The sequence below is a fragment of the Cryptomeria japonica genome, chromosome 1 (genome assembly GCF_030272615.1).
Source record: "Cryptomeria japonica chromosome 1, Sugi_1.0, whole genome shotgun sequence".
Taxonomy (NCBI): domain Eukaryota; kingdom Viridiplantae; phylum Streptophyta; class Pinopsida; order Cupressales; family Cupressaceae; genus Cryptomeria; species Cryptomeria japonica.
This window is the reverse complement of record NC_081405.1, coordinates 235,768,689-235,785,960: the sequence shown is the minus strand read 5'-3', so window position 1 is coordinate 235,785,960 and position 17,272 is coordinate 235,768,689. Positions and strand designations below refer to the sequence as shown.

Here is a 17,272-nt window from a genome sequence, read left to right as displayed (position 1 = left end):
AATACAATGAAAACGCACACAGTTTCAACACAATGAAAACCATAAACAAATTGTGAACTCCGTGTCAAACAACAACAGGTATAAAAAAAGAGTGAATGAAAACCCAAAAAATAATGATGGTATGCCATTCACAATGTTAGCAGTAAGCAACATATGTCTGTATACATATCTATATATGCCCAAAGATGTCCAATGGTGAAAACACGAACAACAAAACCCTTAATCGTAACCAATTAATCACAACATAAAAGTAAAATCGCCAAAACAGCGAAGGTGAAATAATCCCCAACAAATGCAGCTTGTACAAGTCTCTAACCTTAAAATCGCAAACGAAATACAACATTTACAAAGCAAAAAACATAAAAACATAAAAAATGCAAACACTAAAAGGCGAAAACGTCAAATTGAAAAGGTACCTAAAACCAAATAAAGTTGAAAACAACCATTCCAACGAAACCACCAAAAGCCTCAAGAAGGCCAGTGGTAGGTGATATAGGACCTCACCGCCACATTCCTCTCGAAAAAAGCAGTAGACGACGTGGTTGTAGCTGTCTTGTCATCGACTATCCAGCAAACGACGTGGCAGAAAATGTCTTGTCGTCACTCAAGAAAGAAGGGCTCGTCGGAAACATGCCTGAAAACGCATCTTGCCGGAAGGATGACACTTTGGCAGGCAAAAGCCCGCACAAAGAGCCTATTGGCTAATTAGAAATAGATCCATCGAAATTCTCCGCTAACAGTCAGCAATTAGTCGGTGGTCTTTCTGCAGTCAATTCTTTGTTTTAATACATAGAGATGTACGGCATATGAGGCCCTTAAATTTGTTATATTTTGGTGGTTTATATTTGTATATGAAATGTCATTCGTTTAGCTTAGTAATTTAATCAAATGATATAAGAGATCCTAAAAATTTGTCTTTTGGTGGGTTTATATCTCTATGTTTCTGTGAGCAGGTCCATTGGTAGTGTTCAGAGTTCTTTAGAGTATTTTCGCTTAACACAGTTTTGTGACTATTAGATCTTTTGTTTTTCTTTACTCCTGTTTGAGCATGTTGCATGTGTGTCGTCTTTTCAGCCCCAGGGCTGTTTGCTCCCTGCTGCTATATCTTCATTGTTTGATTCGCTTTATTGATATATTTATTGTATGAGTTTCACTCCCTTTCAACACCCCTCTTTTACCTGTAATTAATGGAATTTCCTCATGGTTCTTTCATTTATGACCTGAATGATAGTTCTCTCAATGTCCCATTTGTAACATGAATGATAGTTGTCTCAATGTCCTTTTGCTTTGTAACAGGAATGATAGTTGTTCTAATGTCCTTTTGCTTTGTAACATGAATGATAGTTGTCTCAATGTCCTTTTGCTTCAATATCTTTTTGCTTGTGACAAGAATGACAAAAATACAAAATGACAAAATGCATGTTAAAATGTCTTAACGTACAGGAGCTTTTGAGCCTTTAAAAAACATGTATGCTTAAAAGCCAGGAAATGCTTCTGCTAATATGTTATTTGGCATATAAACCTTTCTTTGTGACATTTCATCATGTTAGCTTTAGAAAATAGTGCACAATGTAAATGTCTAATCATACTATAACCTTGTTTAAGGCTCAAAAGCCAGGGAATGCTTCTGCTAATATGTTATTTGGCATTAAGCCTTTCTTTGTGACATTTCATCATGTTAGCTTTAGAAAATAGTGCACAATGTAAATGTCTAATCATACTATAACCTTGTTTATAACCTTGTTTACCCACTTTATCAAAGCTAGTTGGATTAGTTTTTGTGGCTGAACAAATTCAAGAACTCTCCACCCTTTGAAAAAAAGTAGGCAACTCTTGTTGACAACATACGATACCAATTAGCCAAAACACCATGCTTTCTACTAATATTTGGCATATAAACCTTTTTCACAACCAAATGCCGAGGGTAATTTGCTGTAGTTTGATTGCGTTTAGTTTAAACTTTTTATTGAAAACTCTCCATTTGCAGTTCCTATTAATGTTCGACAAAGGTTCTGTAAACGATTTCTTTACCATTCTCAAACTCACTTGGACCGCAGCATTTTAAATTTCTTTTAATTTATTTAGGTTATCATTATGATTGAATGCATGAGGATGCTTGAATGTAGACTGTATGGAGTCTCTAACTTAACATCAGCAAATATTTACATTCATGAACTCTACTTGGTGTCACTTACAGAAATTTAGGATAGTTTGATTATGTTGAACAATTTGCACAAGATACACTTATAAGGAATAAGTTAGTTTCATTAAGGTTTGCACTTGATACACTTATAAAAAATTAGTTTTGTTAAGGAATTTGATAATCTTATAGTTTGAGTTTGATTATGTTGAACAATTTGCATAAGATACACTTATAAGGAAATAGTTAGTTTCATTAAGGTTTGCACAGGATACACTTATAAGGAATTAGTTTCGTTAAGGAATTTGATAATTAAATTAGTTTTGTTAAGGAATTTGATAATCTTATTGATCTGCACTTTCAGGCAAACTTGTTCATGTATATTTTTGCTCGCCCAGTGGAGGACCTTTAATGTTGTGCTTTTGAAGTTGATCAGTGAATAGTCCATAGAGTGCAGCTTAACATTGGCAGCAAATCAATGCAGAATTGTAACATAATGCCTTCACTCTAGAGTTAAATTGCCATTTGCTCACTAAAGTTTCTCTTCAGTGATACAGCAGAAATGATGGATATAGTAACTCAAATGTAGATGATCTTGTCTTTCCAGTTTTCAAGAAACTAAATAAACCTCTCAAACAATAGGTCCCAAAAGGTGCATTATTGAAGACAGTTTCTGAAAAATCGTATTCCCTGCAACATGATTTCAAAAAACCATCTTTAATAAGAGAAATAAGAGTGATCTAGAAAAGAGATGAAACTAGAGATAAGAGATGCCATGTCATACAAAGTAGGTTGAAAACTTACATACCTGTAAAGGCAAAAATTACATTTCCTTCATCGACCTTCAAGGTTACTCTCTTCAGCCTGTCTTCTCGGGATTGACCTAGGTTGAGAAGGGCCTAATTTGCAAAGCACAAATAAGCATTATATCACAAGTTGAAGCTTTCATAACTTTTGAACCCTATCATGATTGGAATTTCATATGAACCTTAGGGGCTGTCTAACATACCTGATCACTGAGCACCCTACACATAGTAGAAAACTCAGGCCCAGTAAGAGGGTGCATGGATGTGGCTTTACAAAAGTCCAAATATGCTGCATTCAGCTGCATTAAAAACAGTAAAAGCAGATGAAATGAAAATTTCATGAAGATCATAATTACATATATCCAATTTGAGAAAGCTAAAAGATTGTCTTAAAAATGTACCCAACAAAAACATCATAGAACAAATACTTACAAACATGTGTAAAGAATTTAATCCTTACAGTAATTACACATTTCGATATATAATCTATAAAGCACTGTATAAGAAACACTGGAATTTCCTAAATAAAGATATCAATTGCTTTGTATTTAACAACCTACAACGCCATTTAAGGTTCGATAAAAAGTTAAGATAGGAAGGCAAGTTGGACAAACTTGAATACTGTGCTTCACTTTTAAAACACTTGACAAATAATCAACTTTGTGTATTATATGGAAGGCACCTTATAATTACAAGGTTAACATAGAAAGTTTTGTCCAAAATAGGTAGAAAGCTGAAGATCTTTGTCTTCACCCCAAGAGGCAAAGAGATCACATTTTGCTGGACAAAATTTATTGGTCCTTGTACATACAGAGCCAAATACATTTAGAGTAAAAGAGACATGCCATATCATTTATTCTCCCAAAGAGAATATAAGACAGCATTATCAGGTCTTGTTTGAACTTTCACCAAATTCATTGAATTGAGGGTATATTGATGTCAAAGAATAACCAAAGATAGGTCAGTCAAACAGGAGAACATTAGTCCAAATAACAGCCAACAGGAGCATCGAGCAATGGGCAACATCTTCAAAATTTGAGAGTAAAGAAACAAAAAAATACAGATTGAATTGTAGAAACAAAAAACCATCATAGTCCGCTCCAAGATTGGTGATAAAACCAACAATCCTCACTCGGAGATGAAAACATGTCTAAACAAAGTCCCTAGTAGCCCTTATAAATAGGACTGGAGGTTACATCCAAACTCAAAAACTAGATCTCGCACCAATTTAGAAGTTATATAAATGAAAAACTGTCTTGATCTCAGAACTATCACTATCATAAAATGGTTTTCTTACACTTTGAAATGAGTATTGGAACAAACTAAAGCTTTAAGCTTCATTTGTGTCCACACTTTTGTTCTGGAAGCTAATAAGAAATTTGTAAAACCTTTGAATTATCACTGACCATCCTCATCTATAATGTGCCTCATTCCCATCCTTGCAGACAGGCAATGCCATCCATTTATTTGAAAACTCATTGAAGTGGATGGTCAAGGATCTGCAACTGGTACTTGGCATAAAACTGGGTAATCAGAAAAGGAAAGAAGATCAGCAAAAAAACTCCATTTAAACTATGAAGAGAAGCAAAATGAATGATATGCTCCATTCTCAGGCCATACAATTGGCATTTTGCTACTAATTGATCGGTGATATTTCTACAAACTTTAAGTGGCAGTAACAAAATATCAAAAAAGAATGACTATTGAGATCTACAATTCAACCTTTAACAACTATCTAACGAATTCTTATTTTCCATTAGATGTCAAGCATGTATGCTATGGTTATGTTTCATGAACATTTGAAAAATATAAGTTCTTCATCATACCTCCCCTAGTGTAGCATCCTTCTTCCCACACCGAAAAAACTTGACTGCTATACATAGCACTATCTGCACCATAAGTGATATAAATTATAGCCCAACAAATTTTGCCATATCTGAGGAGTTAATAAACACAAGAATTACAATTATAACTTAATACTGAAAAGAAACTGTATTATGATACTTTTTTGACTCATAATGTTATAATCCCTAATAAAACTATGACAAGAAAACCACAGTTAATAAACAAGAAGAACAATATGCATAAGTTGCAGTGATGAAATCCAGATGCTTTGCATAATTACTAGAAACTGTGCTGCACACCAGACAAATGTTACAAAGAGCAAAAGACATGGAAGTTTGTTTTTGGATATGCAACCAAGGCACACCATGACAATTCCACTGACAAGATTTTCCTTAAAAACATTTCCACTCCTTGCTTGAGCTCCTTAGCGAACCCTTCTGAAGGTACTCTTCATTGTTTTACATTCCTCAATGAATAACTCCAATAATTGTTTGCAATTTTAACCAGATCTTATGAATGCCTGCTGTTCTTTTGTCTTATTTCAAATTCATATGATACCATTATTAGGTTTGTGTTGTAGGACTTCTCATATAGGAATTAGTTCTTTTGTAATAGAGTCAATTAAGGATGAGGCTATTTCATAAGCCCGTACCGGTAGGTGAGTTGGCTTGGGCAGTGGGTTTGCTCCCCATCGGTCTTGGGTTCGACTCCCTCTCGGATTTAAGATGGAGGACTGGTTGCGGGCTCTGGATTCTCTCCCTAGGGGACTAGTCTCGCCTCAGTTCGCCCCTTCCTGGGCCCAACTTGGCAATAAAAGTAAGCCCAAGGTAAGGCAGGTTGGGTCGCTGGACTGGGTCGCGGGGATACCCTTGGCGTACTGAAAAAAAAGGATAAGGCTATTTCATAAACAATCTAATAATTAAGAGGTATCCTAATTCAATTCCACTTAAAGTTATAAAGAACATAAGGCAAACCAAATGAAGGACCAACTCTGCAGGCATTGTTTATCCAGATTAACACTGAGAAAGACCGTGTTTTAAAAACCAAATCCAGGGAATGTACAACCTAGAGATATGCAGGGAACCAACCTGTACATTAAGTGAAACACATTTATTGGTATAACTTTTAAACTTGGTTGAAGGTTGCCAGATTGCTTCTGAAGGCAACCACGCAATATACACACAGTATCTCAGCAACACATTCTCATGTAAGGTATCATGCCTCAAATCAACTGGCTATAGAAAGAAGGTTCTGTCTTCGGAACAACTAATTGGTGCCTAGACACTGCAGTATCCTTGGGCATGCACTGAGAGGTGCTTCTGTGAGGCATCAGAATCCATTTCAAAAATATTGCTTTTACGATATGCTTAGGCTCCAACATCACTTGTTTCAACTTAGAGTTAGAACTGATACAAGTTAATGTAAATGGGTATTAAAGAAAAAGAACAAAGTGGATTTGGACTAACAGTTGATATTCGATAGATAAAATTGTAAAGCTCAGAAAACTCAAATTTAAAATTTCCTTAGGCTGGATCCAGAAGCATTATCTGTATAAAAGAAGCCCTTTCAGCAAAATATCGAAATGCATGCATTGATACGATCATATAAGATTCCTATCATGTATGTGACATTTAAAAAGTTCATCTTCATCGCTTCTGCATGCTACCAAACCCAATTAGTAAATAATATAATTGTAAGATGACCATGGATATAGAGCACCACCCAAATAAAATATACTTGTTGGTGTTGGGGTAAAGACTGTATGGTGTCACTGTCAACAACAGCTGACCAGAATGTTCTTGCCAGAGCCCTGGCCATATGATCAATTCTTACCTACAAAACCATATTCCAGCATTTTATCTATTATTAGAAACCTTCCTGGCTATTATTATCAATGCACTCCATCAAATTGTTGTCAGTGCCGTTTTAGAAACAAAATCATCAGCTTCATATGAAAGAATGAATGCAATTCATAGCTACAGAAATACTAAAGTCACAAACTGCCTCGGGCTCTATGCAAGGGGCCATAAATCACCATAGGCTATCAGCTGTGAACCTTTTGGCTTTTGCTATTCAAAGTACTGTGTAGGTTAAATCCCCAATTAGCTTGACCTCAAACCTAGACATGAAATTTGCATCTTAACAGTAGCCTACAAACAGGCAAACCTTACAAAACAATGTGATAATAGTAAGACTAGCTTCCAGAAACTAGAATTTTATACCATGCTGCCACTATTCATATGAACCATTTTGTAAGCTTCCTGAAAAACAAAACCATTGACACTTGGAATCATATATTAGTCTTAAGTACTCACCATGGGCGTTTCCTGCTTTGTTAATTTGCCCTCAATTGACAAACTTGGATCACTAGGCAGCTTTTCAGAAGAAATCTTGTCTGGAGAATACACCGCATCAGCTAATTCAGCTTGAAGCATTTCAACAGCATCTCTATAATGAGCAAAATCACTAGGACATTATAATGAAGTTTTAAGAACTTGTAAAAGCGATAAGAAGTGTTTCATGAAATTTAAACTGAATGCCATTAGAAGTAACTAAATGAAGAAACTTTCAAATACAATGCCACATACGTCTTGGAATAATCAGGCATCATACGTTGTGAAATGCCTTGAGTCTCAAAATTATTGATGACCATAATACTGCTATTGAGACATTTATGTACAAAATGAGAGTTTTTGTTCACTAGATCCAACTGGCGTCAATTTTTAAAATGTGTAACAATTTAAATGCAATTATAGGATTCAATGAAGATAGCAGACCTGCAGACATTAAGAGCTTTCCTCATATCCCCTGATGCAGCAGCTACTTTTTGCAACATCCCAGAACATTTTATTTAGAAAATGAGGATTTTGCTGGTGCTATAATATACACTTGCAATCACAAAACCACATAGCATCAATTTCTAAGCTCCTTATGTAATCTAAAGGAGAAGAAATTCTGTTATTGTCATTTGTAAATTTTGTTGCATCATGCAGTATCATGAACCATCAAGAAATGATCTCAATGCATATCACTCCTTAGAAATGTTGTCACCAAGATTGCACCCATGATGCTCAAGCTGAAAGCTCAACAATCTTGTGAAACATTGGATGATTTCCAGGCCTGTGGGTTGCCTGTGGTGAAAATTGACCTCCAGAGTGAGTGAGTTGCTTCTCTGGTGAAACCTCCTAGAAAAACTAACTTGACTGAGAAAAGGGGTAAAGAGCTTTCTGGAAATGAAATTCTACTGCTATAAGGAAGTGATGCACCAATGGGTTTAATGATATTACTCGCTGTCCTAAATCTTTATCAGCTTCATAAGACTTAAATTCTGATTCACAACTTTCACATCCTATAACTTATTGAAAATCTAATAAACACAGCTCATAACCTGAATTAACTATGCAATTTCCTTGTTAACAAAGCATCCATGAGACAAAAATAAAGGATTTTTTAAATAAAATCACAATACTTTCATCAAATCACTTAATGAAAATGAACAAAACAAGAATATGCTATGAAGGAATCAATAATCTTTATCGATAACTGGTAAAACCTTGCTGCTACAATGTTTCAATCTGAAAAAATATGAGCTACAATTCTTCTGTTGTGTATATGCAAAGAAGAAAAAGAACTAACTTCAAAAGATTGTGTTGACGTGTTTTTTATGACTACGTCGAACACAGAATAAAGTTGCCAACGGTCACCTTACTCTCTCTTGATCAAAGTGCGATTGCATGCTAAGATTGCAAGAAGTTCAAACAATCGACTCCAAGGTTCCTTTATGCTACGGACATGACTCAGTTGGCTGATGTGATTGCTGGTAATCCAAGGGGCCTTACATTTGGATCATTCTTTCACTTCTTTGCTGTGACTAGAACTCCATCATCGGATATGGCAATTTTGCAATGCATTTGCTTCAAACGAACTAAAATGAACCGAAAATAAAGGGGAAAGGGTTTAGAAGGATCTAAATCTACTCCTAAGGGCAATGATATCAATAGATAGTGCTCTGGTAGACAAATTCCAAATAAACCAAGCTCTGCTTCGCCAAGATTAACTACAACTCCACAAGAACCGGTGCAATCTTCTAAGGATGTTGAAGGATTTTCACATTGAGAAAGTGCATTTGAATACCCAACATGACCCATTCCAAACGACTATTCACAATCGAACTTAGCATAAATTTGCGGGTTCTGGCTAACTTTACACTGCATCTTATAATCAACAAGATGCAAAAAGTATGAACCATGGAAATTCATCAAACACCATTACATTCTTCATTGATATCAAAGCACTTTATCTAACAACTGAGAAAATTAAATTCTACTCTAAGTGAGGAAGGTGAAACCATGCAAGTTTTGAAAAATGACTAAGTGGTCAACTTAGCCTGCTTTTCCAGTTCTCCGAATTTAGAAATGATAGCACATGTCTGGTCTTCAATTTCTGCCTGCAAGGACCTACTACAAATAATCTTTCCAAAAATAGAAACTTTTTCAAAATGTCAGCATTAGAGCAAAACAAGAAGCGGGGACACTTTCTAAAAATAGAAAGTTACTAAAAAATAGAAATTACTAAAAATTGTAAGTTTGATTTTCGATGAAATGAAGACATTCTGGGAGGCAGTGAAATCCCTAAAAAATAGGAACTTTCTAAAAATAGAAAGTTTCTCCAAGTTCGCTCAAATATCACATGTCGGATCCTTAAAGGGTCCTGACTCCATTGCAACTTTCAGTTTTCAAAAACCCTAAAAGGAAACCCCTAAAATCTAGGACTAAAGGTAGAAACCCTAAAACTAACAAAACGAGCCCTAGACTTAGCCAAATTAGCTCAAACGAAAAGAAGACTACATCAAATTGACCCCCAAACACTTGCAAAATCAAGAGATAGAAGAGACTGCTGCAAATAGACCTGTTGTGACATATTCACACATCGCCCCATTGCAAATGGGGGGCCCTAATTTCTGCTTTCTAGGGTTTGCTTTTTAGGTCTTTTAGGGTTTTGTCTATTAGCCTTTGCATGCTGAGTGTTGCCAGAGGGATCACTAAGATAGCAGGCTCTATTTTAGCTAAAGGTGAGTCAGCATGTGCTCTAGGTTAGGGTTTCTTTAAAAGTCTCCCTTAGGCCTAGTCTTGCTCTTGTTGCTAATAGTGTCTTGTTTGAGTTTCAGGAGGTCAATGAAGCTTGGTGAGCGAATATAATCTTTGAAGGTCTGAGTTAAGTCAAATTGATGAGTGATGAAGTTTGGAATGTCATCCTGATCTTCAAATGTCCTGAAATTTGGCTGTCTGGAATGTCATCCTGATCTTGAAATTTGACTAAGTCTGGAAAATTGAAGAATCCTCCAAAAACTAGATTTTGCATTATAACTCTTGGAGGTCCGAAACCACTCTCAAACATCCTGACAATATACATGAAATATAACTTAAAGTATGAGAAAGAAGAAATATATAAGGAAATGTCACTTATACTTAAATGTAATATTCCATATATGAATCCTAACAGAGAGACCAAAATGTCAAATTTCGCTCCTGACCCTTCCAAAGAGTCCAAAACGAATTTTAATTTCGCTCCTGACCCTTCCAAAGGGTCCAGAGCGAATTCCTCTATAGGACATTCTACTTTGATCCAAACTTAGAACTAACTCATCCCCAGGCATTATTGAGGGCAAAACACTTATTTGGAGTGAAGAAATATGAAAATGAAGTCAGGTTTTGAGAATAAGGAGGAATTTCGCTCCTAACCCTTCCAAAGGGTCCAGAGCGAAATTCATATGAGACCCTTTTTTTCTTCACAAAACCTTGAAGTGAATGCTAACTTGGACTGGAGGATGATCAGGAGGGGCCTGATAAGTTATATCCAAGCCAAAGAAGAGTGGAGAAATGATAGAACTTGAGCCTAATCAATAATTTCGATCCTGACCCTTCCAAAGGGTCCAGGGCGAAATTCTTAAAACCTCTATTTTGCTCCAATTTTGCATCAAACCTAGTGTTGATTGAGATTAAAGGCATCCTTAGACATGCATTTGAGCAAGTTGTGGTCACAAAATGTGAAGATTTTGTCCTAAAATGCAAATTTCGCTCCTGACCCTTCCAAAGGGTCCAGAGCGAAATTCCTTACAGATCCTGTCCTTGGCCAAGGTCCAAAGTGAAATCCTCTTTTTTGGTCTTTTTGGAGGTCAAATCAATGATGTCTTCAAGAGAAAGCGATTCAAAGGTCAAGAGAAGTTCAAGGCAAGAAGATGATGAAATTTGAGCTAAAATGCAAATTTCGCTCCTGACCCTTCCAAAGGGTCCAAAGCGAAATTCGGGCCTGTCCCTGGGGAGGATCTTGAGCGAATTTCATTCTAATACCTTTTTGTTGATGATTTAAGGTAGAAAATGCTATGGGAGATAAATATATCATATGTACTTAATCATCTTTTGGTTTGTTTTGCAGGTGGAAGAAAATCAGGCCAGGACAAGGACGACCTATTCTAAGCCCATCACCATCAAGGACATTCCAAAGGCATAAAGGAGGACCCAAGGTGTTTTGAAGCGTTGGAAGACTTCAAGTGTTCGAGGAGTTGCAAGCTAGCCTCAAGATCTCATTCTACCACACAAAGGACCCATATGATGACAGAGAAGAATGACCTTACCAACACTTCAAGGCAAGGTATGCTACCGGAGAAAGAACACTTGACAGTGAGGAAGCCTCATCAAGAACATAGAAGATCAAGGAGGTACATCATTCTTCGCATCAAGGATAGAGGAGGATCAACCAAGATACAAACGTCAGACAAGGTGGCATCCCAATCACTTTTCCTCCAGTCAGATTGGTCCACCTCAGCATGTCTAGATTCAATGTACTTGACTCATCGGGGATGGCACAAACTTTGAGGCACCTACCCATGTTTCCTATTGGTTCTCAACTATTGAATGTAATTTTCTCATTGGCTAGGGAAGTTTGTTATAACAAACCCTAATTAGGGTTTTCATCCTGTAATCCTAGCCATCGATTCTAAGTCAATCAGAGCCATCTGTTTGTAAAGGGTTCTCTATATAAAGCCCTGGCTCCTCATTTGTAAGGGTTAATAGTTAATAGTCAGAGAATAGAAAATAGTTAGAGAGAATAGCCAATAAATAGTAACATTTTAGAGTAGAGTAGAAATGGAAGGCAAAGATTGTTGCCAAAATATTGTTGCAAAAGACATGTAAACTTCATTGAAGGAATGGTGAATTCTATGTGTCGATTCGACAATTTGCATGGTCTCTATACTTCTCAAATTTGATTTCATGTTATTAGATGAATGGAAGAAATTTGTATGATCAACGGTGAAATTCGTATATCCATACTACTAGTGGTTTGTTGATTGCAGACTTGCCTTGCGTAGTCAACTGGAATCATTCAGCTTAAGCTTAACTTCAATTATTGCTTCTTCATTGATATGCATCAACCTAACGGTGTCCATGCTTGTAGCGGTGATCTAAATATCATAAAGCTTTCCTCAAAAGATCGCACTAATCTTGTGGAGATGATCCTAGGATGTCAAAGCAAGACTTAGTTAGAATTTCATCAAAGGTCATTCATTGCTCTTACGTTCTTAGTGTTAGAAATAGATCCCATTCCAACCCTTATCCTTTTTCCTTTTTTCAAAATCAAGGGCCGGTGAAATTCCACGTTCTAGTAATATTCAAAGCAAATCAGACGTTGAAGTCGTCGAAAGTAAGTCCCCTTGTGATTCTAGCAAAATCACATCGTACCGCAAAGAGCTTATCCACATGTAGAGAACCTACATATCAGAACCTTGGAGTTACTCCGACTGATCCTTCGGTGAGATGTTCAGCAGTCGGGAAACTTTGTTCAAGAGAGGATAAGGTACCTTTAGGTATTTTATTCTGTGTTTGGTCATGTATAAAAAACACATCAACAAGACCCCGAAAACCTAGACCAAAAGACCGAGAGGGCCTAAAAAGTAGGGGGTCCCCATTTGCAATGGAGTGATGTGTGAAAACGTCACAACAGATAGAAGAATGAATGACTTATAGAGAAGAAGTCTTGGAAAAGTTGAAGAAGAACTGATGTGTCTTTGAGAACTCAACTTCAACTAGAAGTCTTCCTTCTTGGTTCTATCTCCCTCCTGCATGAAATATCTCCTTTGGTCGAATTTGAGCAAAAAGCAAGAAGTGAAGGAGGTGGAACTACACTAAACTGGTTGTAGATGGCCCCAAAAAGTCCCTTAATTGATGCATAACCCATATGAGGCCTTAAACTAAGCTTGAACTATTGCAAACTCCCTCAAAATTCCTTATTTTCAGGGTTAACTGATGTGTGACTTGGAAACTCCACCTATTGCATGATTGTAGGTTTGATTCACTGATGGTCACTAATTGATGACTCCAAGGTAGATAGGGTTCAGATTTAGGCCTTATCATGCAAAGAAAAGGCTCATAACTTTGTCAAATTGACATTTGAAGGCTTCCAACTGAAGTATGCTAGTACACACATATCATGGGCTTCTCAACTCATACTTGGACTGCTCAAAGAACTTCAAAATTTTCCTTTTTACTAAGTCTCAACTCCCTTTTCATCTGTGTGCCTTTTATAGAGTGTTTGTTCAGTGGAAAGCATATTCACTGTCTTTCACTCTCAGTATAAAGCTTTATTCTTTTTTGTCATAATCTATGAAGCTTGTGACTGTAACATATTCTTTCATTGCTATGACCTCCATTCATAACTATTGCAAGTCTTTGGAAGGAGAAAACTATCTTCGGTCCTGCTCACTGTTATCTTAGGTCTGAGACTGTTCTTTTTGATTGTTGGCTATGATGATGCCCAAATCTCTCTATCTCAGTTGTGATGTCCATTGTGTTTGGACTGTTCTATAAGCCTAGGACTACAAATTGCTTAGACACATCATGATATTTTCTTTGACTATCTTCAACTCTAAGGATTGCTATTATTCATCATGCTTTACATATGTAAATAGATTCATCATTGTGTATGCTTTGTTTCTTGAATCAATATGAAGCCTTCATAACATGAGTCCATATCAGAGTTTTGTGACTCGCGGCGAATCACACGAGTCAACGGGCTGGGTGAGCCCTGTCAGGTCACGATGACCCTGACCCGGGCTCGGACAGATCAGGGGGTGTGACTCACCTGACTCGCCGAGTCAGCGAGTCACTCCCTGACTCGCCGAGTCCGAGGGTCGTGACCCATCCGGCGTCACTTAAAAAAGTGCAGTCAAAAAATCAAAAAAAACATAACATTTTTTACCTCAATCCATCATTTCGTTTATGTGTTGATTTCAAAGTGGATGAGGAGGTTCTTAGCGGGCTATATTCAGTAGTACAACGGATGGGCACTGATACCACAGCTACACTACTCGAGATGGATGCATTTAATAATGTAGTAGGGGCGATCTTTGCCAGCCAATTGTGCAAAGAGGGTCGGACAAAATTGCAGCCAAGTAGAAAATTCTAAAGTTTATGACTTATGCATTTTAATTTTTCATTTTATAATCTACCTTTAAAGTTGGAAATGAGACTAATGTTTTTTTCTTTTCCTTATCTCAGATAGATGGTGGCAAATGTTTGGGCCTTCAATCCCAAACCTTCAAAAAATTGCCATCCGCATATTGAGCCAGCCATGCAACGCTTCTGGATGTGAGCGCAACTAGAGCATGTTCGAGCACATCCACTCGAAGAGGCGAAATAGAGTTTCTGTGGAGAGGTTGAATGATCTAGTCTTTGTTCATTACAACCTCCGTCTAAGGACCAAACAGATTTTGGACGCTGACTCCTCTCCGATCACTCTAGAGGAAGTCGACCCTGAGTCCGATTGGCTCATCGAGTCCACCAATCTAGTCTTCATTGATGAGGACCTTGAGTGGGTTGACTAGACAGACAGAGAGGCTGAGGCTGTGGCTATGGCAGAGGAGGATAGAGCACAATCAGGCATAGCACCTATGGCTACTTAGACTGGCACATCACAGGCAGAGACTATGGCTACTTAGTCATCCAGGACCTACCTTAGACGCCTTTCTAGGAGGCAGATAGACGAGGCTGAGCCTGAACCTGAGCCATAGACTTGTTTTTGTTTACACTTTACAGTTACATATATGTTTGGGAACATTTGAAGTCATGGATTTTATATACATTGGACAACATTTATAACTCTATATATCCATGTTTTCTAATTCCTTCAGCTACAATTTACATTTCTACGCATGTGATGGATGTATGTTTATGTATGTGATCAAATTAGCTTCTATTTGATGATGTTATAGTGTCTTTAAGCTTAATTCAATAATGGGTGTATGAAACAAGTTTTAAATCGTTAAAAACCTCTAAATTTCAAGGGTTTTCTTATTTTGCCGAGTCCGAGCCAAGTCACGAGCCAAGTCAGCCTTGCCGATTCAGAGCAAAGTCCGAGTCTAGGAACTTTGGTTCATATATCCACAAAACCCTTGCACCTTTGATAAAAAAGCATCACTGTATTTGTTGTTTTTTTAATGAATGCTTGAAGATATTCTATCAATTTATGACTGTACTTTCTTCTCATGCCCTGATCTAGGGTTTGAATACTTTTCTCATTATCATTTGCCTTGCCCTTTGATAAGGTCTCAGAGCCTTTGCTTTGGAGGCTTGTATACTGCAACAATAAACATTGATGATTGCACCTTACTCTTGTCATGACTGTATTCTTTGATGCATAAGAGCTGCTAATGCTGATATTCAACTCTTCTAGGGCCAGATTATCATTATCTTAAATCAGTCAATAAGACCTCTAATTCTTGTGCTGTCATGACCCCCTTTGATCTCTAAGTGTTCTCAGTCATTGTGTGTATCTAGGACTTTGACTATCATCCTACTATGAAAGGTCGTCCATGATAATGGACTGTAATCTTTGCACTTGACTTGTATCATCAATGGTTTGTCACTTATCCCTCTCAAAAACCTATCACTGCCTAGTGAGGACTGTCAAAAAACAATGTCACAGTATGCTCCCTTATGACTGATATCTCTGTCTATGAATGCTCAGGGATTCTTTTTTTTTATTGACTGTCTACCATATGAGATTCTATCTCATATGTCACTGTTCATCAAAGGTGAATTGCCCTTAGCAATCACTGTCTATATAGTTTTGAAGGGTTATCACTGTCTTTGATTGTATGGGACTGTCATTTGCTTTTGAAGCCCTACTACATCTTTGATGGCTGCATTTAACTGTGTATATGTTTTCTGATAACTGTTCTTTGTTGTAGCATGAAGGTCTGTTCTCTATCCATCATTGATGCAGCTGTCCTGTGCCCATACTTTGTTTTGACAAGATCACAGTGACTGTATCTTTTAGGTGGCTGCTTCTATAGGTTTTGTTCCCTTCAAATGTTGGCTGATGACTGAGCTTACTGTCTATTTATTCCTTTATATTCTTCAAGTTCCCTGCTACTGTCATCTTTGGGGTCTTCATGTTCTTTTCACTGATTTGATGGCTTTCAGGCTGTGTTCTTTGACTGCTTTTTGACAGTGACAAAAAGATCACTGTATTCTCTATTATTGTTGTTATACTTCTTTGTCAGAGAACTTTGTCTTTGAACCTTACTGTCTTGGACCAAATCTTTGGTTTATTGCTGTTATGGAATGCTAAGATTGAGGCTGCTCTTTGACAGTGGTATTATTGTCTCTTTCGTTGTTCATGATGATTCATGGCTGTCATTAGGTCCTTCGGCATTTGTGACTGATTGTGACAAGATCAAAAACTTCTTTGAGGCTGATCATGACTGATTTCTGCTTATGGTGCTCTTGGAGTTCCTTGTGTACTATCTGTATTGTCACCTCACTGTCCATTGGCTTTGAATGTAATTTGACAGTCTGAAACTGTGCTTTTGAACCTCTTTTCCTAGGCTGCAAATGATCTATTTTTGAGACTGCTCTAAGATCTCATCCTCAGCTTACTGTATTTTGTATTGTCACTGTGTGTTAAAGATGCTCACGGTATTTGGTGACTGTAACTGTTCTTTATGATCATTCACCTTTGCTACTGCTCTTGTGATCTTTGAAGCTATCTTCAAGGCCTATTTTCACCGTATCATTCATGATCTTGACTCAGATTTTTGAACTCTGGCATCATCTTTACAAAACTGCCTTGACTATCCCTTGTACTCCTTATAAAGTGACTGCACCAGATTTGCAAGGGTTTGTATGTATCAACAACAGCAGGGTTTGTATGATAAGATTTGACTATCCCTTGTATTTATTAACTTGGTGCCTGTGTATATACTGTTAAACTTTATAATAGTCACAAACACTGTGATTTCTTTGATGTTTGACCTATCTGTGGTTGATGCCATGTTACTCTCTAAGCTTGGAGATCTCTGTACTCTTTCTGTGATTCTCTGTTATTTTCTCTGCTAATACTGTCCTCCTTTTTTGACATGCCCTGAAGATGTTGCTCCTTGTATTAGGATTGTCATACTGCTCTTAATCATTGCAAACTTGAT

General features: G+C 37.1%; 1 protein-coding gene across 1 annotated transcript in view; it reads right to left on the bottom strand.

Annotated features, from left to right (window-relative positions):
* Positions 1–2,599: 2,599 nt before the first annotated feature.
* Positions 2,600–17,272, bottom strand: part of LOC131857173 (cell division control protein 6 homolog B-like) — a 109,155-nt gene continuing 94,482 nt past the window's right edge. The window contains exons 11-17 of the mRNA XM_059209358.1: positions 7,569–7,614; positions 7,107–7,239; positions 6,529–6,624; positions 4,773–4,835; positions 3,150–3,245; positions 2,957–3,039; positions 2,600–2,837 (exon numbers count right to left, since the gene is read on the bottom strand). Of these exons, the coding sequence (XP_059065341.1) occupies positions 2,798–2,837; positions 2,957–3,039; positions 3,150–3,245; positions 4,773–4,835; positions 6,529–6,624; positions 7,107–7,239; positions 7,569–7,614 (557 nt within the window). The 3' untranslated portion in view covers positions 2,600–2,797. The remainder of the gene's footprint in view (positions 2,838–2,956; positions 3,040–3,149; positions 3,246–4,772; positions 4,836–6,528; positions 6,625–7,106; positions 7,240–7,568; positions 7,615–17,272) is intronic.